Genomic DNA, 27,857 nt, shown 5'->3' on the forward strand with positions numbered 1-27,857 from the left:
TAGATGGTAAATTAATGTGTACGATTTCCATAGGAACACAAGTAGATGATTGTATACAGTTGTCTTCAGATGTATACTTGTGTGGATTACACCTTTCAGCCATAACCTGTAAACACGTGTCTTGTAATATGTAAATCTCTGTACACAAAACAAAAAATATGACATAAATAGTTTTTATATACACCAGATATAGCATAAACCGATTCTGATAGAAAAGAACAAGGCATTTGAGCAGTTAAATACGTAGCCAATATCACAGTTTCACATATTCATTCAGCACTGTATATATAGATTGGTCTATATTTATACATACAAAACATTACAATCTACCCTAAGTAAATACCTTGGTTAACGACGCTAAAAATAAATGTATTATTAAACTGTTTTTGTAGTTCTTATATTGACTGCACGTTGTGAACGTACTTTGTAATAATGTTAATTGTTTGGTGCTTGAGTTGACAAAAATGCACAGACAAAAGTATATATATATATCAATCTCGACACTCGAGTTTGAGAGGAGGCAAAAATAGTATAAAGTGTCAATATTGATTGTCGTCATGGGTTTAAACAAAACATTCTGTCAAGCAAACTTTGATTTCTGAAGGAATAGGGTGTATCGAATATCCAATCAACAGTCAAAACACAAAATTACAGGTTATCTAAAATCCAGCTCTCGACTGGTGACATGAGGAAAGAGGACACATTCATATTCTCTTAATGTTATTTGATATCAAAAATTGATTCAAATAAGGCTCACGTTATCCCCCGATACAGTTTTTGTATCAGTTTCCTGGTTAAGAAGGTTATCTTTTATATGTATTGCCAATGGTATGGTTCCTAGCGTCAATGGCGTCCTATTAAAAAAACTGTACGAGGAGATTTTATCTGATATCTCGCAAACTGTATGTCCATTAGTGAACCTACATTTAGATTCTGATTCATGTTCACTCGATATCTTTTCTTCGCAAAAAAAAACCAATATGATTGCATAACACTTTACTGCACTTGGTCTATTAGAAAGTATTGTTATAAACGTCACGCTAGTTGTAATAGATAAGAAGGGAACACCTCGAGCTTATGCACTACTTAACCTTTCTAGAGGAAACTGTTTAAAGGTTATGTTACATCTGCATTTTTTCTCATGCTGTTTATTCCGCTTTACAATTGTGTTGGTGGATTTTGTTTGGTTCATGCACTCAAAATTTAAGAGGATAAAATGAATATAAAGTAAGACATATGATCAATTTCCTATCTAGTCACTTGCAGTCAAAATATGTTTGTTAGATGCTTATAAGGATTTGCTATGAAACAAAACGGAGTTACAATACCTGACAAATTATTGGCAGTAATAAAAAATATATAAAAGAAGAAAAAAAATCATCACTTTCGAACTTACATCCGTTTACCATATCAGAAAGGTAACAACTCTTAAGCATGGTTGTGTCCTCGATACCCCAGAGATTACCATCACTTTCATCTCTGCACACCTGGACCAGTTTATGGCAAAATTCAAGGTTCAATGTGCGACACCTACCAAAAGGCTAGCTTGATAGTTTAATGTACATCAAACGAATCTGGAGGTAGTACAATAGCATATTGTGATGGCTTTGAAGTTGGGTGTTGTTCCTTTGTAATTTTCAAAAGGATCGTATCAGCCCGTAATTGGTCAGAATTTTTCTCCGGGCATCAATAAAATTACTTCGCTTGTGTGTGTGTTTTTTTTTTTGGCATGACATGTTCAAGGGGTGCGAAATTCACCGTAACCTATGGAGTATCGCGGGTACCGTTTTTGGTACTTTTTGACATGTATATTTTTTCTATCTAGATGTGTCTCTGGTCACAAGTTCTGACGTCAATAAATAAGTTAATCTTACATCCCTAGAATTGTGAGATCGGAAAGAAAACTCTTATGATATCACACAAACTTGGATGTATCCTCAGAGCAGTTGTGGATTTCTGTTTAATGGTGATGTATTGTCCTTAGTATATATATTTTTCTGTCTTGCACTGTGACAGACGATTGGGGCTGAGTGACTTGCGAGGTTATAGAATCCCGTGAACTTTACTCCTTAAGCCAGGAATATAAATGACTTAAGCAATCTCAAGAGAGCTACAATGCAAGTCAATATATTGGAAAGGTTGCAGAAGCCTGCACTGTTTGTGTCAAGAAATGACATGTATGGCAATAATGTTGACGTAATCAGTAACGCTCTGACGTTTTTGAGAAGGGTTTTAAATGAGATCGGATAGTTTTTAGTATAATTCAAATTAATTTATCTTTACGGAAACACATTAGATCCAGAGAACAGTTTCTATCAGTTATATAACAAGTGCCAGATGATCAACTTTTGACTATCTTAACAAAGTCAGCAGACATGACAGCTCTTAATGAAATACCATATTATCTACGTTAACAAGCAAGATTATTTCTGTCTATTACTTTGGATATACTGCACTGTGAGTTATATCGTAATATAGTTTCAAATATGTGTCGCCACCAGAACTTGGCTAGGCTCCAATTCTTATGTACGTCAATACACAACAGCGTAGATCTGCATCTACCTTACATGATAATCACGTGACAGGGTGACATAATTCAGACGACACTACATATGTAGGGTTACTTTGCCATGCCTTGTCATTAAGTACGTAAAGTGCGCCTTTTTGTTTTTTGTCGACTGTAGCCGCCTTTCTGTAGATATGATTGTCTTTTCGTACATGCAAGTGCAAAGAAACCCAAAAATTGAAATATCGTTGATGTTTTCCCATGCTAATAAACATACACCTCAAAGCGTCACACGATCAATTTAAGGCTATATGGTATGCACAGTAGTTTCGTAAATACGCTATTTAAGCTGTATTGTCGTTTTCAATTGAAGTAAACATCTGTTTTCTAATACCGTTCAAACTAAGCTCACTGATGCCTCAATTGGTACATCCCTTTTGGTATTTTGCAGCATTTCTCGGTCTTGTATTCACAATGGGCCATACATTAAGAAGTGATGAAGTACTGTTTTCCAAGAAAAATAGAATTCATTCATGTACACTTAATACACATGAACATTGTTTAATTTTTTTCCACTGAAACATTTTACGGTTACGTCCAGGTATGTATTACGGTCTCTACGGAACTGTCATCCCATCGAGGTGAACAACTTCCGGTCTAAGCAGCTGTAACACTTTTGCATAGTGTATCTTTGGTTGTAGAAGAATACTCCTGTAGGCTTATGTGTTTTTTTCAAGTTCGAAAGTTTGAATTAACTGAAAATAAAAATAAAGCTTATATTAATGAATTATAATGACTAAATCTTCATGATATATTCTTTCTGTAAAGGTTTCTTGGATACGGAATAAATCTGTCAGGTGTATGTCTAGCCTGACAAGTTTTCTCATTGTTTGTTTTAGACGTCTCTTCACACATGTCTTAAAGTTTTCTTTTTATTTATTTATTTATTTTGCATTTGATAGAAAAAGATAAGGGTAGAAATAATACTTACTGTCGTAAAATATATCTCTTTTCATGCTACATAATCTGGACTGTGAACGTAATAAAACGTGTCAAATTATGATGATAGAAACAAATAGCTAATACAGAAATGGAGAAAAGTGAAGAAATCAATATTATCATCAGTCTGCAAAATATTATATACTTGAAAAATCGATAACGATCATTGCAAAAGTAAGACAGCAACTGATATTCATTAGTAGCAATCCCTGTCCCAACTTGAAAATAATGAAGTTTAGGAATTCTTCCTAAGGTTTTCTGACTATCTCATATTGAACAGAACATACATATTGATGAATGTAAGTTACTAGTTCGTGAGTATAATAATTTCGTTTTCGATATATTTTAACTTTTAGCAGAATTATTATATTTCATAAATCAATTTATATTTAAAATCTGATGCAAAATATATCTATCAATGATACTAAAGATATCAAAATTATAAAATGTTGGTAACATAACGTATTATGTTGCATAAATATGTAAGGTATAGAAATAATTTATAGCTTCTGCGTGTATTCTGTTCGAAAAATAATACAAAATCATTTATATAGGTATACAACAGAAAGTTTGTCATCAATACATATTCTTAGCCTTATTGTGTTTAGTTAACAATCACAATAAATTCAAAATAATGAAATAATCAAACCGATCGATTGAGCGTTTTTAATTATAATTATGATCGTTCCAGTCGTATCAAAGATCGCAGGAAACATTACATGCTTACCTGTTTCCGAGAATTTATATTGGTTCGAACAACTCTATGGTTGAGAGGCATAGCAGGCCTTACGTTGTCCCAAGGCCAAGCCATACGTACGTTCCTTAATTCCCTTAACTAAAAACAAAAATAAAAGTTATCATAATCGATAGTATGTATGCATGGGTGTAGAAAAAATTTACAATCGGTTGTAGGATTTTGGTGGGAAGGCTTTGGTATAGTTTAGTTTCTATGAACAAAATGTTTGTAGTCTCCAATTCGATAGCCTATTTTAGAGTTTTTAATTGATTTTTCTGATAGAACAAAAAATCTTTTCATTGCCTATAAGTCTTAAAGACCATATGTGAATATGTGAGCAGTGAATTCAGCATCACAAGACCCATGAAAACGTCAAATATATGAATTAAAAACTATTACACAAATAAAAAAAAACTTTCAATTGTCATGTGTAGATATTTAACACAGACGTGAAATATCGTGTTGTAGGCTTTTAGTTACATGTAGACGTCAAGCAACATTTTACAGAAAAAAATACAGTCCTCGTCATGACCGCTGACCACGACGGTGTTCCACAAAAGGAAAGCTGATGTCTTAAGAGAAACTTTCGTTATTCATGAAATTCAAATGCATGTCTGTCATTGATTGATCTCACTTAATATCATCAAACCGATTTCAACATATGTGAACAAGCAAAAGCATTGAAAACAAATGTCAGTGGTTGAAGATACTTCTCGGTTGCTGTAAACATTGTGACGAAGTCTATAAATGCTAACAACGCAATGTTTTATATAAATACACTAATGACCACCAGATGACGAGAACCATTAACCGGATGGAACGTTATCTATCACGTGCTGTTTATCACACATCCATGCCATTCTACCTATTCTAACGTCATATTTAATAAATATTACGTCACATAACTTATTGTCAAAATAAAGAGCGTAGATATAGCGCCAATATGATTTAGACCAGGTTGACTTAAATTCGTAATCATTCTGCATTTCATTTTCGTCTCAAATGATTATTTCAGCTTTGCAGGTATTCGCTAACATGGAATATAAAAAAATCGACTCGCTTTTATATATCCCATATTTAATTATTTTTTATGTATCTATAAGCAATTAACAACAGAACGTTTGTAATGGTTACGGAATATTAGTTCATAATGATTGTCAGTAGGAAAGAACTATTTACCTGTGATGCTGATATATATGTTGGTTTATTGAAAATGATCCAGGTAACAGTTTCTTGACAGCTGGGCTGAGTCATAGACCCATCATAAGTGATATAATGATCCGTATGAGGCAGTAGATCCGCTATAGAAAATGAGTTTATCTGTACAATGGAATCTGGCAAAGAGACAACATATAGTAAACAATCAATAATGAAAATCACATTTTCATATTGTTTCAGGTGAACGTTTGAAAAATGCGTTTTATCATTTTAAATTGATGATAAGGAACAATAGATCATCTTATAATTAAAGGATTTTATTGTGTTTATTCATTGCTAAACATGTTTTATAGTAGTTTGTTTTCTCCAGGTGATATATCGAGATTGTAATATATTAAAAATCTATAGAAAAGAAATCTTTCTATCACAGACACAAATATGTTTGTTAAAATTGATTTATTTTCCCTGCTCTATTTCTTCTCCCGTAAAGGGAATTACCTTTTTTTCATTCGTGTATCATACATGCATGCAATTTCACTTTTCGACTTCATCATATAATTCATACAACAGAAAATCGGTATGCGTTTGTTATATTTTAGGAGAAAATCCTAAATCCCACGAGAATCACATTCAAATCATAAATTCATTGTCTAATGAGATATCTGTGTTAACAGATGGACGAATTCACATTTCCATGAAATTCAGTCTTTAATGATTGAAATATAAACAAAGTTAGTACATGTATTTCGTAATGATTACCTTGGCTAATCTAATTTTACTGTTTTAATGTATTATGAAAAAAGTCCGCCATGAGCCGTCTACATCCTTAATGACATATCAGGTAACACTATCAGACTGGTGAATACTCCCATAAATGATATATGTTTCCCTGACTATATATTTGACGATGTTACTGACGTGAAACTGCATTCCACTGACTGAAATTAAACGGTTTTATCCAATTTTTGGAGTTTATAATGTAACGGTTAAAACGTTATATATCGAAATTGTTAACAAAATACCATTCTGTATAGTTGAGGATTCGAAACTAATTTAAAAAAATGCTTGAAGACTATTCAGTGTGTAATTTATTCCGACTGGTGCTGGTTTGTGGGCATCCATCGGGATGTTATATAAGTTGATAAATAAGATTATACAACGAAAGGTTTATATTTACAACCGTCAATAACCATTAGGCATTTCGAGTCCAGTACTGATGGTTTCGATTGAACAGAAAGCGACCAACACTTGTGTGTGATAATATCAGTGGATTACCAATCGAAAGAATGAGTTGACATGTGATTAAAACGCTTACAAATGCTAAAATCCAATTTGTTAGGGATGGCTACTAATGGCTTGTTTTGTTATTGCTTTGCTTTCCTTTGGTTTGGTTTTGTTTGTTTGTTTTTCTTTTTTATGTTTTGGGTGGGTTTTTAATGTTTTTGGTTTTTGTTCTAAGAAATGTAATTATTTGGACAACATTCTAATAGAAATTATAAAACTTGGATGACAATTATCGATTATCTGATAACACTACTGCTGCTAACTGTTATTCCAATGCAGTCTTGGCCTTAGCGCGCATGTTTGTTGAGACTGTTTTATCTAATTGGTTGACCTCGTTAGAATATCTTTTTTAAAAACAACGCAATTGCCATATAACCACGGAAACTAGTTCTACGACATTTGTTCCAACACGACACTTGGCCAAATTCTAAAATAAAAGATGAAATCTGATCAATATTGCAACTCATTTATTTGGGATATCGCAATCACCCCATCCTCCTCCTATGATCACATCCACATCCGTAGAGTGTCTGTTACTTGGCAGCACTCAAACATTATTTTAGAATGAAAGCATTTCATGTGAGAAAAAGATTTTTGTATAGTTGATTTGATTAATTTTTAAGGCTATGTTTCGAAGAATTTTATAAACACCTTAGCTAAATAGTGTCAAAGACACGAATATTATCAAAAGGCATTATTTCATCGTACATAGATATGACATTGAGTTATTCTACACAAAGAATGTTAATCATACCGAGTAAACTTTAACTGTGAACATGAGTCCTTGTTTTAAATGCCTGCAATAGCGTTCGATATTTCCGCTGTCTCTTATTGCAACCCCGAATCAGTCATTTCAGATAAAAAAATATCCTATAAATATATTAGAATAGTAAGCTCCTCGCAAAGCACTGAAACGTAGACTAATAGACTGGCGGTCTTGTTTCCCTGAACATTGGCGTCTCTCGAAATAACAATCGTTTTAATTAAAATCAATTATAGTCTCGAACTGGCACAGTCAATTTAAAAGGAGAAGAGAGTTCATACGGAAGCTTAACATTTTACAAAATTTCAGACCTAAGATAAGGAATGTATTACATATACAAGAGTGTTCTATCATGTTTTGGGGTTATTTATTTCAGAACAAGCAAGCATCTTCGATATATATATATATAGAGAGAGAGAGATAGAGAGAGAGAGATCTTGGGACTTAATCTATATTCGAGAAAATTGTGCTGAAATCTCACATCCAAGGTCGTCATTACGAACGAATACTTGTATTGTCAGTTTCGAATGTTACGTACCATAGTCCCTACTTATATCAGGTTATGTATGATTGTTTATGGTAGAAAAATAACAGGAATGAGATAGGAAGATAGGAGTATAAAGTCTGCGATTTAACGTCGTCATGACTCTTGTGGAAGTTCCAACATTAAAATCATGTAATCTTAGTTTATAGCGGAGTTTCCTTCAGGAAAACTGACACTCTGTTAGCTCAACCGTTACATCTGTCGCTGATAGAAACACATGTTGTGAATTCTTATTGACACGACAGTTTGCTACTTTCATATATATTGCAAGTCGTAGTCAGATATCTATATATCTTTTATATCTTTTCAATATTAAAAACATTCCCCTTATTCGCATAGGATATTCTAACAATTTTAATGAGCGGGTCGCTGTTACATAGGCATAAACTGGATAACAACGAGACAACTTGCGATTTCGTCAGTTACTAGGTAGACGGGGAAAAAAGATAAGTTTCACCGATAAACAACGAAGTTTTTCTTCTGCACTATGAAATTCAATACATAGACTATTAAAAAGGGTCATATATTGTACTATATAAGTATGCAATTTCTTATAGATTTGAAATAATATCTTTTGAAAACTTTGAATTACTTACTTCTTTCACTTATGGCTTCCAGATTACTTGTAAATACTTTTAATGCTCGATTAGGTTCCAGTCCTTGTGGCTGTATCTGCAAAATAAACAAGACAAGATACAAAGAGATAAGCACGGACTGAGAAAGCTTTTTGCTTTACCGATAAAAACATAACTTCATCATAGCAAGGAATCTATGAATAATTTCTTGATTGTAATTTTGGAATATAGATAAAGAAATTCAACATCCGCTCTTAAAAATTATGCCTTTTTTAAAACTGAACCTGAAGTCTCCATTCTTAACAGCTATATACTCTATTCCGAACTCAGCAATGTGTCCTTTGCCCTTGCTTTTTCAAAGAATGATGAATGACATCAGAGATATATGGCTGTGAATTATAGAGATCTCACAAATCAGTTTTTGTGATACAAATGGGAACTCTGTGCTTTCATTGGTGGTTGAATTTTTCAAAAATAAAAATAATAATAATGATAATAGAATAAATAAAAACATTTAATCAGATAACAAAGACGTTGGCAGTGTCTTTATTCCTGATTGTGAATTTTCTATTTCTTGATAGCAACAAACAACTGTCAACTGTGATATTTATATAACACGGTTATTATTCAATGATAGGATATGTTCCTGTTAAAAGTTGCTTCTGAGCATGACAGTAGAATTAAACTCTATTGTTAACGTGTGTATTATGTAGCCCAATGACAAGTGAGCAAATGTAGACAGCCAAACACAATGCGTAACAACTTATAGTACTCTTTTAAACAAGAACTATTCTGTAATTAGAATTATTTATGGATATCTTTGTAAGTCAATTTAGAACAGAGAAAAAAAGCTATCGCCATTAGGACCCACTCATATTTCCGCTTCGGAGAAAGGAGTGCCATTAAACATGTAACATCAAACTTCCTTCGTAGAAACCATATGTATGTGAGGAAACTTGATGCCAATTACACGCAAAACACAGTGGTTTGGTACGAACGTAACTGAGGCAACTCAAATACTACAGTGTGCAATATCGAAAGTTTAACAATGAAGTCTTATGGAGATAAACTGTTGATTTTCCAGAGGGAATCTACGGGGATTTCATCACCATTTTTAAAATAGAACCTTGTGCAATCACCTCGTCGACGTATACCATGGTTTACGAGGTGCAATATTAAGCTCTATTGTTAAGGGATTTCCAACTGCGAGGAGAAGTTTCATTTCACTACGTTAGAAAGATGTCACTTGACAATCGCGATCGTAATATGTTATTAGTACAAACAGCACTAGTCAGAAGAGTGTCTGAAGGGGATAGGCTTTGATTTACCGAATGCTACCGAACGACCTTACTGCTGAATGCGTTTGTTTGTTCCCTATTGGGCCTTCATATACGTTACTTAAACCTACCACTCACGGAAACGTCAGTCTCACTTTCTTCTTTAATAGTGTTAACTGAGATCTATGGACGGGAATCACATTTACAATGAAGTTCTTGTCTTTAGATGTACTTTTTAATGTTTACAGATAAAATGTCATTAGTTTAGCCAATATTTTTGCGAGATTCATACGGGAATTGTTGGTCTTTGGTTCCGTAGTGTGTTGGCTTGTCGTTAAAACAGGATGCACGGACGAGCCAATTAGGAGACATAAAAAAATACGTTAGGGAAATATTCTTTATGTATTTATTCCTTATTCCGTTTAATTGTCGAATAGGATAATTTTGTTTAAAGTTTGATTAGCTGCTTTTATGACCTGAGGATGCCTTCTCACAAACCTAATTGATCAGACAAACAAGCCATGCGTGCAGAATTCTGACAGTGTCTTTAGTCAGTCTGGTTTTCTAAGTCTAGTTCTAAACTGTTTCAAATAACGTCAATTAGGAACGAATGTTAAAGCTTGTAATAACGTCACACATTTCCGATTGAAATGAAAAAAAAATCTTTTAAATCATCTTGGACTTATTTCAGCAAAGTATATGAAATTGACGTATTTCTTTCGGTTCGTTAGTCAACCTACCGTGTCACGTAATGTTTCCCTTGTTTATCTGATAAGTACCTATTCTTCTAATATACAACATTTTTTATAGGTTTTTAGGCTACACATGCAAGATTTCGATTGCAGTCTCACGATGAAAGAAAAATGGCTTAAACCTACTTTATCATGTCTTTTAACTGACACTTGTACATTAGTGGATGTATATGTTCGGAGGATGTCAGGATCTGCATAGTGAATTACTCCAGGCAATGCGGTATTATCTATAACGTATGGTAAAAATGCATAAGTCATCCCCTCTGACAACCCTTTCTACACTTCCGGTCAACTGTCTTTATATTATCAGTGAAGAATAAGACTGCATTGAGAACATTAACACGTGCCATTAGGGGAGAAGATTGGTGATTGTCTAACTCTTGGCAAGTATTGGGCTTAGACAATTTAGAATGTCCCTTTTCTTAGTAAAGTAAATGTAGAAGTGATGTATATGAGAAAAAAACATCTAATACAAAATCAATGAAAAACAGCTAAAAGGTATTCTTTTTTACGTTTCAAACAACAAATCATGAATAGTTATTTGGGTGATTTGAGTGAAAAATATATTTGATATTGTAAAATTGTAAATAACATTCTACCAAGATTATATCAAACGTGTATAATTATGATGATAGTCTAGGTGAAAAATGAATTTTCACATACTATTCTGAGAAACATTTAACGTTGTCACTAGTTTTATGTCAATGAACAATGTTCAGAACAATCGAATGCATTGCATTCTGACTTTACAGAATAAAAACACATTAATGAGAATTACGTGTAGGCAGTATTATGGTTAACACAAAAGAAACTGTAGTTACGATGAGACATCGAGGCTGAAATAAAAATGTTATCATTGATTATTTCATTACTCATACATATAATTGTCAGGTGTAGACCAAATATGACTCACTTCTGATAGTGATTCCGTGATTGCAATATCTAACACCCACCAGTATCTTTTATGAATGAGTATTTCCTAGTTCTAAGTAACCTTACTTGATATGAGGCTTAAATACCTGTTCATTATTTAGTTATGAATTACGGTGAACTACAAAGTATCAATGATGAGATATTTTAACTATCAGAACATGACTTTAACGTCATGCATAAATCATTACGAATCTTGCAGTCAGTTTCGCGTCATCGTTTTTTGTATGCTGGAGGTCATACACTCTCTTATTGTGGTTTAATGGACAAATCCTTTTGAAGTATGACTCCACAAATTCACATAAAATGGTTGATGTTGTTTGTTTCTTTGAAAAATCCAGTTAAATGGAACAGTTGAAAGGGCTGTACAAAAGATATACAAGTGAATATACTAAAGTAGCAAACGTTATCATACAGCTTAACTCGCATTCGTCCCAACTTCTTTAAAAATGTGCAAAAGACGCACAAATGAATAGCACCTTTCAGTTCAAATCCAGAATCGAGATATACTGAATTAAGTAGTGAACCAAACGCAACCTAAGAGGCGATTGAGGAAAATTTAAAAAAATAGTCAAACACATGTCAGAATCTAAATCTAAATATTCTGCTTATGTAAACGTTTTCGGTGTTTGCTAAATTCAAGAGTCATCGCGATAATAAACGCTGTTTTTAAGTGAGAAAGTCAGCTTTGTGGGACGAAAATAATATTCGAGTGTGCCTCATTAAAATATCACTTACCTCTAAAAATGTTGAAATTATGACGACTCCATTTGAAGAATTTTCAGCACGAGACATATTTTCATATAAATCACCATTATATCCAATTATTTGCATCTGAAATTGAAAAGGACGGATATACAAGTTTTCTACATAACTCGTTATGTATCAACGAAACAGAAATATTGTTTTAATGAAACAGATCTTTATACTTGGAAAGTAAAATGTGTATCTTATATGTAACATCTGACTGTATGGTTATGTAATATATACATTAAAATATATATATGTGGTGTTGCAACGTTGCTCGGATTGTATCGGGGGTTGGGTGGGGGAGTGGGGAGGTAGTGGTGAGATAAGGGGAGAGGGGTGGGTGTTGGGGAGCTGATTTACTGCTGCAGTGTCTATTGACCATATACTGAAGCCCTCACGTTGTAAGTTTGGAAATATCGCCTGCGCTATATGATCGACAGGGAATCATACCGCCAGACATTTACAACTTTCAGAATAAAAAAAAAATATTACAGCTCTCTGTAGTCCGAATGCATAATTACCGTGATGTAGCCTTTACCACGGGGACGTTCGATATAAGCCATAGATAAGTACACATTTGGTAGAAATGATTTTAACGTAAAGTTTACGCCAGTCGCGTACATCTTGATGACTTGGCTCTTCCATATGTATTCCAACACATATTTATGGAGATATGCGTGGTAACGTCCACTGAATAACGGCTTACACGATAGGATATCAGGGAAAGCCTTTCAGAAAAACTATTACTGATGTGCACAGCATGCGGACGTCTTCTGGACATAATGTCCAATTTTAAAGCATAAATACTTATTTATGATTTACAGGCTCTGAACAGACATTGGTATCTAGAAAGATTCTGTCTGCGTTAAATGATAGTGGTTTGTTCTCTTAGAGTTTATCATGGATTTTGCAATATAAAATATCTATTGGTTTTGTATATGGACAGTTATTGACTAAATACCCATTTGAAATGATTAAGTCTTCAGAATAACATGCCAGTTGTTTTGTCTCAACACTGCTGGCTATAGATTATTTATACCATTGCTTTGTAAATGAGCTTTTCCCTGTAGCTCTTTTCACTGGGAAGGTATGAAAAGTATGTAAAAGTCATATGGCATAGTTACAATAAATAACATCTCGCTGTGTGAAGACTTCTATCAAACATTAAACCTAAAACCAAAGCTTAAATAAGAGATGGAAACCATTAAACATTAGTTCCGTTTGTAAAGAGGCATTGAAATTATCACCTGAGAGAGAATTATTCATTCGTATCGTTTGTTATAAAACACACTGCCAAAGTTACTCTATTTCTCTTTTGCTTAACACGTCTATTTTCGTTCTATAAGACTGCTAACCAACAAAAATCGTATTCATTTGACCGATATCTTTGTCTCGTTTACAATTCTCACAACTTAGATCATTCTGCAATTGCCAAAACTATTTTAGTTACTAGGAAGATGCCAAACAGACAGAAAATATTGGCCACAGTTTAAAGTTTAATGTACCAAATATATCAAAATAATTAAGAAGTAATCTAGTCAAAGTATAACTATACATAAAAGGAAATAACGATATTAAGAAGTTTATTCGTGTTTTGATGTTAGAACATGACCAGATTAAGGGTATTGATCAGGCTGATGACACTGAAAAAATGTAGGTCATGTTGATACGTCGATGATGACATATGATGTTTAATAATAAACAAAACTAACGTCTTTTTTATTTAGTTATCAGGTCTAGCAAAATAGTTTAATTTAAATTTCTGAAGATAAAAAATTATCTATCAAATGAAACAGCGAACTAACCAAGCTAACTCTTCTTGTTTGATGTATCGTATTTTCAAACGTGAATTCATGGAGAACCTTTCAGACTCAGACGTATAACATGGATACTACACACGCCATTTCAATTCTATGTAACAAGCAACCGGAAATAGAGATATAAAACGATAAACTCACTTCCGCAGGAAATGCTCGTCCGGCAATTCTGTGCTCTGATCCGTTAAAATGTCTTTTGCTGAAATGAAATTTGATGGCTGTCACGTGATACTTGTATGACAAAGGTCCTTCGCTAACATTGACGTGAGTTGGGAAAGAACTGTCCAACAAGAACGTGATGTCATTTCCGGTGTTAAGCAGCTTTCCATTTACCTGCGAAAATAACGTACGGGGATTTGATTTGATATATCAGTGAATTTGTAGATGTATAGAGCATGTGAATAGCGGATGCTGATAAATTACATTTGTACTGTAACAAACTTGATTCGATTTCCTTACCTATTATCATGCCATTGTACATGTACATCACAAATCCCTATGCTCGGCAGTTCCCAGAATAAAACACGCTAGCTAATCGAATCGTCAACCATAAATGGTTGTCAGTTTAAGAAAATGCTTGCATGAAAGACCTTAGGTAGTTTCCATCATCATACAATAAATTTCACTATCGCAAAACAAGTTTGTACGGGGAAAACGTTTTATGGCTAATTTACACCATATCACTATTGCCGAGATTTTTTGGGTTTACGATATTGACGGTGATTATTCTATCCATTTCACATTTAGTACTCAGAGCAACACATTTATATATTATACGACCATTAGTGTAGTACTTATTTATCTCGCTTTTCGCAAGGCCCAAATCTTAAATGAACGCTGAAGGCTGGAGTTAATGCTCGAAAAAGGACCAAACGAGGTCCGATTTTGTTTGAAATATTCAGCCTACATTGGTCAATTTAAACTTTATATGAATTCTACACTATTGACCAGAAGGTCATTTAGACTGAAATTAGATTGAAATGACATATCTCAGACACATACGTAACTGTTTTGGTCCATTTACTGTTTTAGGTAACGGTTACAAGTACTTTAATCTTTCATGGCAGTACATCTATTACCTGCTCTGGAACCACCCAAAAGTCAATCGTTAGGAAAGATGATTTCTTTCCTTTGATTAATTTTTAGGCAGATTAAAAAAAGACCTTATTACGAAGGACATAACTTTTGATAAGTTACAGACACTAAAAAAACTCAGTTGACATTGCTTTTGTAATAAATTGCAAAGGTTTTTAAAAACTTTCCTTTTTATACGTGGTCCCTGGTATTTTCTAAGATAACAAAGGAATAAGTGCAGATGAAGGACTTTAAAATGTTATTACAAGACTTGATGGGGATGGCGCTTTTAAAATGCATTCCAAAAATCACCAATTGTTTCGTATTCCAAAATAGGAGGGCTACCAGCAGCGGGACTGTATACTGTTTTTTTCTTCTTAAATTCTCAATTTACCGATGTGACATTAGATCTATATCACACTCAGAACTTTTTACTAAACGAAAAACTATCAGATATCGTCATTGGATCGAGTCTACATACTAGAACGAACCATTGGGTAAGGAGGTCAATGGTTTTCCATAGGAAGATATTATAGTCTGTTTTCCAACCAACTCTATTATACTCCGAGACATCACTTGAAAAACAGGCACAATACTTCTGCGATCAGTGTTAGATGTTTAGAAATGCACTCTTAAACGACATTTAGTTCTGAAAAATAATGACATGTTTTAAAATCTAAATTTCAAATTTAATTGTTATTTAACTACATGAAAGGAACATCTGAGTTGTCATAATTAGGAAATGATCATGTTGGATTCACACACCTGGATATTCAAAATTTATTTTATAAACATTAAACTAAAATTCGTTGAGATAACCTTATAATTAATACCAAGAAAATATGTTACATTCATTATACAAGACTCCACTGACATAAAGAAACAACGCTTCGAAACAGAATTGAGTAATTATGATAATATAGGATTGAACAAAATAAATATTGAATGATTATTTACATAATAAAACTATTTTATGTTGCTGACTGTACTGACAATACAACAACTGATCCAAGTACATATTGACTAAATAAGATGATTTGACAACACGAGAACATTGTACAAGGTTAACTTATCGAAATATTTGCTTTTATTCTGAAGTCCATAGTCCGTCAAGGCTACCATTTTGTTTAAAACGCTATATCTGCGTTTGGAAAATTCAGTATGACAAAGCGCCTTAACGACTCGGAAGTCTTTTTAAGAAATTCATCGGCTACATTTCCCTTATGTATCAAGCTACTACCGGATTATATGTAGGTATGTTGCTATGTACTGTGAAGCAAACTGTCGACTGTACCTTTTTAGTATTAAATAAGGTAGTCGACCATAACATGGGGGTCGAAGCTCATCTGGGACACTTTTTCTTTAACTATTTGTTTTATTTAGTTTCGATGTTATTTACTCATTGTTTCTCGAGTCTAATATTTTAGTATGGGCTGGTGAATACCAAATCATTTATAAAAATAGTTTCCTAATACGCCTGTGTTTTTTTCACCATGACCTCCGTATCATGTGTCACCCGACCCTTTGGCAAATATTTGGATAAATTAAAAAAAAAGTATAATTTCTGGGACTTTTTTGACACATTCATATAATCACATTAACGATAAGCATGTGATAATAATGATGATAGAAATTAGAATGACTTTTTTTGCGGTTCAAAACAATAAAAATAATGAATTCGTGAGATCATGTTGTATTGTTAGATTCTATCATGTCGGAATCCTTTCTCCTCGTTAATTCTAACTGATGCCTCATGATGACATCGTTTCTTGTTATTTTAATGTCTTTATTGAACTAGATAGAAACTTTCAATTATTATTGTTTTAAGGAGATCGCCAAGGTTAAGTTACAATACTTCCGGTCGTAAAGACAATGATCATGCGCAGATGTCTCCCGTTGATTAGATTCCAATACCCGGATGACAAATAACCGTATTTAATCGATATAAAGTGTGTTTTTATCTCACAGAAAAAATATGTTTCGTAATCTGACGAGAACAAACACGGGCATTTAATGAGTGAGTTATTTCTTTTTTTCTTGATTTTGTGTGTTTTTGAAATAAAAAAAGATATTTATCATTTTTAATACCTCAAACAGCCCGGATTTGGTTAATATTTATGTTTTTCTCTGTCCACGTAAATCCTGTTTTTGTGGTCATGTATTTTGTTTTTTTATTGTCTCAAGGGTGAAGTACACTGATACACAAGCAGCGTCTTCTAGAATTCAAGATAATTAGTATAGATTACAAAAATCTCTAAAATTCTCTTAAAACAATCGTATTAGTGGAAAGAATACTCTATTATCAATAATACAAGACATCTTACTGATTTCAGTTTATTTACATTATAAAAAACACATTAAATATGTCTAGTTATATCAATATAGCATATGCATAACTACGAAAACTGTCACAAAGACCTGTCATGTCAGGCCTTCCATAGCGATACGGAAAGCCACAATTTTAGAGATCCAGAATTGTTTTTGGAGACAGGAAACACGACCTAACAGATGTTCAAATGAAAAAAAGAAGATGGTATTGATCATTCGACACTTTTGACTTGTTTTATGACAATAATACAAGGGATATATGGGTAAATGATTTGTGAATTGGTTAATAAGTTATTATGCTCTCCTAAAAGGTACAAATATTTGTCTATCAATGACTACACCTTCATAAAGACAGCGCGAGGCACAACACGGATATACCTGCTTACGATGATTATTATTCAATACGTATTTTTATGAAATTATGGGTCTAGTGCTTGTTCACATCCAGAATTTGAACATTCTTTCCATCACTCTGGATTTTCTAAGTCGCTTGAAATGCAGACCCTTTGCATCACTGACGAGTCTTTGAAATATGACTCATTATGTCTCATTATGCATAAGCGTTTTTTTTTTTTTTTATTTATTTTTTTTTACAATCTTTCCCACACGCCGTACGTTTGCTCAGGATTTTCCTTCTTTGCATCGACAAAGACGAATGTGATATTTAAGTGTACCCTGAGTGTTTTGCTATATTTAGCTATCAAATACTTCATATTACACAATAAAGGACCGAGAAAGTGAGAGCGTCGTAGTTAGTTTTCTTTCCGAGATATTGTGATTTTACATAGCTTTGACTGAACGGCGATTGCCTCGAAATGGGTAGCCCACGTCTGTGACGTCACAAATTCAACGCTGTTTAAACAGCCCTGAAGAAATGTATCAGGAAGTTTCTATTTTGTGTTCGACATGCTAGGTTTTTAGCTACTTATGTGATATATTACACTTACTTATGTAGATTATATTTAAAGTGCTACATACATAAAGAAAATGACTTTCACAATCTCAATGATGATTTTCCCCCTTTGAGTAAAACAAAGGACGAGGGTATGCGAGTGTTTGAACTCACACGCGGATGCTTTCTAGATAAATCGATGTTTACATAGTTTGAGAATCTAGTGACTATGATTAGTATCCTGCAGTATTAGTGAGAAAAAATTGTCTTGAATAGTTGCATTAATTAAAGGTATGGAGGATCATTTTGTCAATTTAGTTAACTATGACTTGGTTGTAAGAAAACAGACTAAGAGACGAAACACCAAGGAAAAGATAAAAACGGAAGGACAAGTTGTCATCCCTAACATCAAAGACCTGTCAGAAACCATTCAGAGGATTCGCCGTGGTCAAGGCATTACAGCGGCCGTGAAACCTCGCTAGACATTTCGACATCTCCGAGTCCACCCTAAGGATAAAATACCCAAAGAAAACGTCGCAGAATGTGTATACAAAATCTTATTCAAGAACTGGGACGCATCATACTATCGGAGAAACAGGCAGGAGACTTGGGTCCGAGTCAATGAACATCAAAAAGATGTGGAATCCCAAGAAGACAAAAAATTCACTAGATCAGAGCGAAAACATTCACAGTCCCAGATCAATAAATCTGCACTTACAGATCATTCCACACAGCAAAATCATATCATTGACTGGGATAATTACAAAAATAGTCGACAAGGAAAACAACCATTTCAGGAAGCCATCTGGATACGTCGCAGCGGCCCGGCCAGTACGTAATAGGGACGAGGGGAGTCGGGGCGCTCAAACTCTCGCACATTAATGACCAAGTATTAAACAAAGCGTAGCCGAATTGACTACAATGCATTGTTACCATACGGTGTATTGTTTTTGGTTTATAATCTGTTTACCATCTCGTCACACTATTTTCAACATTTGTGTAAATAGGATTATAGTTCAGCCGAAAAAGTAGGTCGATTCCATACCATCTCGTACACTACGGACGTCAGTGCTAGTCGGCTCTACACTGGTCATTTGTCTGATGAAGGTGACCGTGTAGTTAGTCCGCTCCACACTGGTCATTTGTGTGAAGGTGACCGTGTAGATCTCGTCACTACGTACGTCAGTGCTAGTGCGCTCCACACTGGTCAATTGTCTGATGAAGGTGACCGTGTATATCTCGTCACTACGTACGTCAGTGCTAGTGCTCTCCACACTGGTCAATTGTGTGATGAAGGTGCTAATCGTCTACTGGTTGTGTTACCAACATCAAGGAAATGTTCCAAAATATTGTTATTTCTATGTTTTATGCAACCCAGCGGTTTCAGGAAGTTAACACGTGTTAAATGCATTAGACAATTGAATAATTTTGCACACAGAGAACTGTCCGTTCAAGTCTCACATAGATAAGTAATGTATCAGGAACCATCTTATCAGGCTTATGCATTTTATTCATTTATATATATATATCTTTTAATCGATCCTTATACATTCCCTCGTTATGAGAACGGAGGACGTTGTTGTTAAATGGGAGATCGAAAGAAGCATAACTTACACCAATCCACTAACTAACTTCAGGTCCAGGTTACCCCTTATCCACCGGCTGACAACCCTATGATCTCATACAGTTACACAGGTATAAAGGTATACCTATCGGATCTCTTGCCGTGACAGAATGTGACACAAGTGTATTTAGTCTTATTTATCTAAACACACATCTGACACCTAAGTAGACTAAGGGAGTAGTCCGCAATGATTTAATGTTTCTTAGTGCTTGTGTTCCAAGACTTAATTAAACCATAATGATAAATCATAACTTATGTATTATGCATGTATGTGCAGGAAAGATGGAACCCCGTTATTCATTTATATTTTCGAGAAAACTGTAATTACTGGTAATATTTTATCAAAGTCAGTGATATATGTTAACGTCTTATACTTAAGTATTGTAAAGAAAATCCTTTTTACGTCGGTGACCAGACCTAAGGATGATGTTAATTTGTCAATAGGATCTATACAAAATATGTAATACATCTTATCATTGATTAAAACAGCAGACACCAATTTTGATATTATTTTGAAAATACTGACATGTTTCTGTACACCGCAGTTGTACCATGGTTTATAACTTTGGAACACAGAAATTCTAGCAATGAATACGTATGGCAAATTTCTCATCAGAGCTCAGAAACTAAATATAAAATGCACAATGCCACCGGATTTTGTTACCCTTGAATCGTTTGTTTGCTTTCAATAAAACTCACAAGTAAATTTAAATAAAGCTTCACGTACTAGGGGTAATCCTTGTAAAAATGTCTTTCACTACTTTTTATAGTGTCATCTTCATGCCAATTAAAGGAATATTTCGATCTAAAATTTCTGAAGAAAGTCTTCATCTTACTGCAGGCCTTAATTCAAATATATTCAGACATATGTAGTCCTTCATTCACTCTAGCGACATCTTTTCATTTTAATGGTTATAATCTTTGAAAACCGAACACTTTATACATCAATATATCCGTATTGGGCAGGCCGACTTTGATCCGGTTTTCAACCATTTTGATTGTGGATAAAAAACAAAAATTCTATATTCACTCTGGTTACGCTTTAAAATGGCGACAAAGACGGGGAAAAACCATACAGAGACACAATGATTAGATGGTGCGCTACCACCTTAATGAAGGGAATCCCGAATACTATAGCCAGCCGGAAGGCAATCATAACGAAATGTATTTGAAATGAATCGTTAATGATAATGTTTTTTGCCTAAATGTGGAATTTCGAGCAGAAATAATCAATACAAGTCACTGCGCTTCAATGTTGTTTTCACATTTGAATTCAATCTAATAATTTCGAGTGACCGGTGCAACTTTAATTTGTTATGTCCAGCCGGTTAATACATCAACGTTTCGTTTTTATTATGACGGTTGTAAGTTACTTCGTTTAATTTGTTAATTTCCTTCACGAAAAGAGTATCATGACATAATTAATTATCACCAAATGTATACAACCCAATCGGACTCTTGACAAATGAGTTTAGTTTATATATATATTGTAAATAAAATTGATTACAAGATGTCACGTTTTGTTCATTTTGTTGCTTTACGTCCTTTTAACAGCCAGTTTAAATTAAGGACGAAGTTCCCTTAGAAAGACCACCGACCTACGGCTAGACCCTGGCGGCTTTCCTACGCAAGCCTCGCTCCCTCGACCAAGAGGTTGAGAAATAGGATGGCCAGACTCCTTACCCACTCAGCTACCGGGGTCCAGACGTCAATCACTGATATATAACTATGCACCGAAAATAAAAATTTGCTACTCACGTGAGAACTTTCCACTTTAACGTGTTTGAGATTCGGGTCGAACAGTAGTATATCCGGGTGTATGTCTATTGGAGATTGTTGTTTGCCCCAAGAGCACATCCGGTACGGGCCAGTGACGCCCCAGTTGGCGGGTCCTATACAAGAAAATGAAAGACAATTCTGAGTATGTATCGACAAGATTTTGGTAACATGTCCAGCTTTAGGTCAAGAATATTATCTGAAAGATCTATTTACGATAAAGTGTAATTCGAAATGAAAAAAGTAAATATGCTATGGAATCTGTAGATTTTATTGATTGTGAACTCTAAGTTCGATGATAGTAAAATAATCACACCGATGACGTGAACAAAGACTGTAGATGTCGAAGAATGCTAAATACGCTTTCAGTTGGATAACGGAACTGTGTGTAATAACGTCATCTGTTACACAGATGTCAAGGCAGTAAATAATCTATTAAACAAGAAAACTACCGTTGTTCTACTACGTTCTTACTCCGGACATAAGATACGGTGACTGTAAGACGTAAACACGAAGGACTTGGTTTAGTTGAGACACTTTTCAGTTCAATTTATTTCCGTTAGTTATACAACTTATTGGTTAAATAACAGTAACAGGACAAAGGTACTCACACTCTTACCATCATGTACACTATGTCATCATAATGCTGGTATAATAATTTTTGGAGAAACAAAAAAACAAAAAAAAAAACCGTGTGATAGCTACCTTACAGAAAAATACCCGGCGACATTTCTGGTGGCATTATGAATGTGTACGAAACTTTAAAAGTATCGGGTGTATAACAGGTCATCATAAAATACACGGCCATCCGATTATTAACCAGTACTTCAGCCCTACTACCGCCAGACCTGCGGTCGAAGACCAAGAATGAACAAGACCACGTGGAATGGGAAGGTATTGCTATTAAATTCACTGACCGACGCCGTGGGTTAATGCAATGGTCTTTGTCGCCTTGCCAAGATAAACGGTTCGTTTATGCATAGAACCATTTGATTTAAAAGTTTGATAACAGCAGCATAACCTGATCGTAAAAAAAAAAAAAAAAAAACATGCATCCTGAAAAAAATCTACAAAAATCTCGTATGAGATTGTAAAATCTACATTCTTGGCTCGCGATATCCGACATAGGCCCGATATGGCAGCCGATATTAAAAACACCACCCAGACTGTACCGTTTGTGTAGGAACACCCCAGACGACTCCCAAAGAACCATTGGAGTAATTCGATTTATCTGATAGATTGTGGTCAGTGATATCGACTGACTTGTTCATATACAAGGGAAATGACTACCCAGTGTCAGCCGACATTTACTCACATTGGCTCTAATAACCCAAACTAGACAACGTTGGTAGTACTAATAATATTTCCTGTTTCAAAGCTTAAATGTAACACTATGGGATACCCGACAGTGTTCCAATCGTCAATGGACCTGAGTTCGAATCCGAGGCGATCATTAGCGAGTATGGATTTGAGCATATTTTTGTCAAGTTCAGGCTTTCCGCAGATCAGGCGGAAAGGACCATCCAGACAGTCAAGAACTTGGTTTATAGAGCTGACGATCCATTTCATGCATTGTTCAATTACGATAACAGATATACCCGTATGGATGGGTTGGATATTTCCATCCTGCTAAAATGTTTCTGGGTAGTAGGTTAACATCAACAACACCATTGTTAGAGCTAACGCCAACAAACAAGTAGGAACTCAAACTACCTATGAGAACACTTTAGACTAAGGCACAGCACAATTCTGACACCATTCAGAATGAGAATAAGTGGATTCCAGAAAAAAATCAAAATAAACAAACGAATCCACGGTCGGATGTCGTAAAAGCTACATATTGTCGGTGATACTGTCGTAACCGCCATCATATTATACGTACAAGTACAAATTTCATTTCAAAACTCTTAGATCAAATACCAGACCTTCATGACACACCATCAGATATGCACCGAATCAATTTGCAATCATGTTTGAAAAAAACAGGAAGTAGAACCAAATGTATTACCTGTGATACTACCGCAGGAGGAACCGCTTGGTTCGACCATACCAATACAAAGAACTGTAAGAACCGTGGTAACCTGAATTGGCAGAGAGGTCTACACGGACTGCAGGGCCTGTGGTAACCCAAATTGGCAGATAGGTCAACACGGACTGCAGGGCCCGTGGTAACCCGAATTGGCAGAGATCTACACGGACTGCAGGGCCTGTGGTAACCCGAATTGGCAGATAGGTCAACACGGACTGCAGGGCCTGTAGTAACCCGAATTGGCAGAGATCTACACGGACTGCAGGGCCTGTGGTAACCCGAATTGGCAGATAGGTCAACACGGACTGCAGGACCTGTGGTAACCCGAATTGGCAGATAGGTCAACACGGACTGCAGGACCTGTGGTAACTCGAATTGGAAGAGAGGTCTACACGGACTGCAGGGCCTGTGGTAACCCTAATTGGCAGATAGGTCAACACGGACTGCAGGACCCGTTGTAATCCGAATTGGAAGAGAGGTCTACACGGACTGCAGGACCTGTGGTAACCAGAATTAGCAGAGAGGTCTACAAGGAGTATAGGACCTGTGGTAACCCAAATTGGAAGATAGCTCTACACGGACTGTAGGGCCTAAGGAAACTTGAATTGGCAGAGAGATCTATAGGGACTGCATGACCTTTAGTAACCCGAATTGGCAGAGAGTCTACACCCCAAGTCGCCGTTTAATTTGTGAATTTCGAGTTAAACATTTCAGTCTGTTCCATTTTTGGTGAATCGTTGAAATCATCTTTATTCGCAAAGTTAACTACAAAGGCGTAATAATATAAGAAGCAGTTTCTTTGCTGTGATTCTGTGGTAAAGCATAGAAAAATTTTTTTCTTGGACACCGTGAAGATATTTCTCAAAAAAGATTGCTTCAGCATGTTCGAGATTTGTACAAAAGACACCCAAGTGAATAGCAAATGAATTAAGCTGCACCATACAGCTGCGTCTCATCTTTCCAGGACTTATCACTGGTGTTAAGAACTTAACTACTGAAGCTTAGGAGGCGACTGAGGAAAATTCAAAGTGATCGAAATAAAAGGTCAAAATCTAGATGTGGAGGTTCACTAGCCTCATAGCTCATAAACTGTGGAATTTTCATCGACCTGATAATTTCAGAACAACGTCAAATGCATGTGATTATTAACAGTATTTTAATGGTCACACAATTGTGTAGGTAAGCTTTTAGAACAAGGAAATGATGTTTTTGATTTCACTTACTTGTTTATTACTTCATGGTTGATGGTACTTATTGTTATGACAGGTATGATAAACACTTAAATCCGATAAAACTGTTTAAGCTCTCAAAAGACTTTGAATCAATGCTATTGTTCGCCGGATGCTGCCTTCCGCCTCGAATATGAAACGATGATAATGTAAAGGCTTTATGTAAATACCGTTTTTTAAATGGTAAAGAAATAAACGAATATTATTAATGTTTTTTCTTCTGCATCAAATGCTACGCTAATTTTAGCTGGATCAATTACACATACACAACTCACTAAAGTGTGGGCATGTTATTGACGCAAATGTCTTTCTATTTAAGTATCCACAGCGTTTATTTGAATACGGTGATCATAGTTCGGCTACAGTGCTTATTTAAACACAATAACAACAGTAAGGTTATATATGTATCCATTGTTTATTGGATCACAGTGACAACAGTTCGGCTGAAGAGATCATGAATATTTGCAAATTAAATATCGACATTTATAGTTCATATTGTTTTTCTGTGACATAAAGGTACGGATCTATGTTTTATATTCCTCCTACGTATGGAAATGGGTCAGCACTATTACATCGCATGAATCCGTTTATTCTAAGTTATAAACTTGATAACATGATATCTTCCCTTTTGGCTGAAAACAAGGTAATGGTGTGGTGACGTGGATTTCGTCTGCAAGAGATAAGTGCAAATATATGTTTTCATAAAAACCACTGACACTATAATGATGTCACGTGGTTGATTTTTTCAGTGAATATGAAAGAAAGACATCAAAGTTACAGGGTAAGCCTAACTACACTCCCTGCAACATGTGGCTGATATATCACATTATATCAGAATTGTTTGTTGTATTCAAGGACAGGTTTACTGAGGTTATCGCGTGTTTCGTTATACTGAAAACTTGTGTCTAGCTGTATGTTACCAAATATTGGCAATTGAAACCAATTGAAGAAGATATTGAAGTTATATGGTGCCAACAATAGCGTAACGACAAGAGAAAAACGTGCTATACCTCGAAATTGGTAAAGAAGATTTATAAGTAAAGCTTGGGAATATTTGAGAGTGTACATTCTAACAAAAAGCATGTGCTTCAACTGATTGAGTGTCCTATATATTGCTGACATCCGCCATCTTAAGTAAAATGAAAAAACAAAAACAAAACAAAAATAATCCTGTTACAAAAATTGAACAATAAATCACACATATAAGAATATGGAATTACTTTCAACGAATTATGACAACCAGTCGTTATCGATGTATAGGTAATTGGTTTCAACTTTATCATGTTTATTGATACTGCAAAGGTTTCTAATTCCGGTGCTAATATTTATCACTATCATAATTGTCTATACCATCGATAACAACAAAGACAATACCGGCATGATATCAGAATCTTAATTCACCCTCAAATTCGATGAAATTAGGGCAAAATTTGAAAAAGGAAGACCCGTAATCTCATCGAATAAGGACGAGAAGAATTAAACCAGATGTCCCGGAAGGTACACGTCTTCTGCTTCATCGGCAACACCCGCCATGCATATCTTCATCATTACAAGTAAGTAATGTCACGCTGTCACGTCCCCAAATGAGAACAGTGTAACCAAGAAGGGAACAAACAGACATACTTCCCCGCGACAATCACGTCCAACTTCATATCGATATTTCTGGCCCATCATGAACAACATACCTTAACGTATTGGATAATGCTATAACCGGCACTTATTTGAAGCTTTTTTGTTATTATCACGAAGCGAGTTGTATAGCTACAAGTAACACGACCAACCCAATAATGGCAAAACATGGCATATGTATAAATTCGGGAGTACATCTTGTATTAAAAAAAGAAATTGAATTCCTTCTCGTCATATATACTCAGTACTGATTTGACCCAGATTTTCTCCTTATTAGTCTCAAGTAATCGCCACCAGGTAGATTCTGTTTCATGATGTCAGTATATGACGTGATTATGAAGAAAACAACACCAGTGTAATAATTATCCTGGTATACAACACAAATCCATAATCCATGTTATATCCGCACCATGACAAGTTAATTAATTGATTTATTAGTAATCATTATATTATGAAATAATTTGTTTATTTGTGATGACATGATAATATTATCACTGAATGATATTTAACTATTATAAATATATATGTAAATAATATTGAGGTTTAACGATCTTCTAATGACTGACATGATTTGACAGCAATGCATATTTTCTACAGCAGACACTCCTATACTGACTAGGTTCAAAGACTGTAAACCCCAACAGCACTTAATTCAAATCTAATCACGGAAAGCAAACAAGAAATATCGATTTTCACTGTCTTCAAAGATACACATAAACGTTACGAGCTTAGATGATGATTTGTGAATTGACATTTTATATTTGGCTTTTACAAAATAACCGATATTGTGAGAAACCGATTTACGAGTTTGTCACGAGTTTAACACTACTTGACAAAACTCTGGATAGCCAACCCACTCGGGAGATCATTATCGTGCCAATATCTGAGGTGAGGAGTCACAGAGACGACTTGCTACATCAATTCCACCTCCTCCTCATTACTCGCATGTCTAAAGGCGTTTTCACTAGAAAGAATGTAGGGTAACATTTTCAAATGGAGAGTGATTTAGCCTTGTGGCGTGTTTTAAAGAAAAGTGCTGGATAGATTATCTCGGAAGACAGTAAAATGTTGATATAAAACGTCTTTATGGATTTGAAGTGAAAAACAGAGGGAAAATGAATGACCCTCGATGGGATTTGAAAATGTCTACATCCCATGATAAACATGACATATTGGCGGTATTTG

General features: G+C 34.9%; 1 protein-coding gene across 1 annotated transcript in view; it reads right to left on the reverse strand.

The window, feature by feature from the left end:
- Nucleotides 1–3,238: 3,238 nt before the first annotated feature.
- LOC132543168 (carbonic anhydrase-related protein 10-like) overlaps nt 3,239–27,857 on the reverse strand; it is a 68,284-nt gene continuing 43,665 nt past the window's right edge. The window contains exons 3-10 of the mRNA XM_060206638.1: nt 21,768–21,901; nt 14,233–14,424; nt 12,263–12,358; nt 8,587–8,662; nt 5,421–5,575; nt 4,233–4,340; nt 3,498–3,537; nt 3,239–3,261 (exon numbers count right to left, since the gene is read on the reverse strand). Of these exons, the coding sequence (XP_060062621.1) occupies nt 3,239–3,261; nt 3,498–3,537; nt 4,233–4,340; nt 5,421–5,575; nt 8,587–8,662; nt 12,263–12,358; nt 14,233–14,424; nt 21,768–21,901 (824 nt within the window). The remainder of the gene's footprint in view (nt 3,262–3,497; nt 3,538–4,232; nt 4,341–5,420; nt 5,576–8,586; nt 8,663–12,262; nt 12,359–14,232; nt 14,425–21,767; nt 21,902–27,857) is intronic.

This window comes from Ylistrum balloti, unplaced genomic scaffold (genome assembly GCF_031769215.1).
Source record: "Ylistrum balloti isolate Yb309-2 unplaced genomic scaffold, AGI_CSIRO_Ybal_v1 Utg369742, whole genome shotgun sequence".
NCBI lineage: Eukaryota > Metazoa > Mollusca > Bivalvia > Pectinida > Pectinidae > Ylistrum > Ylistrum balloti.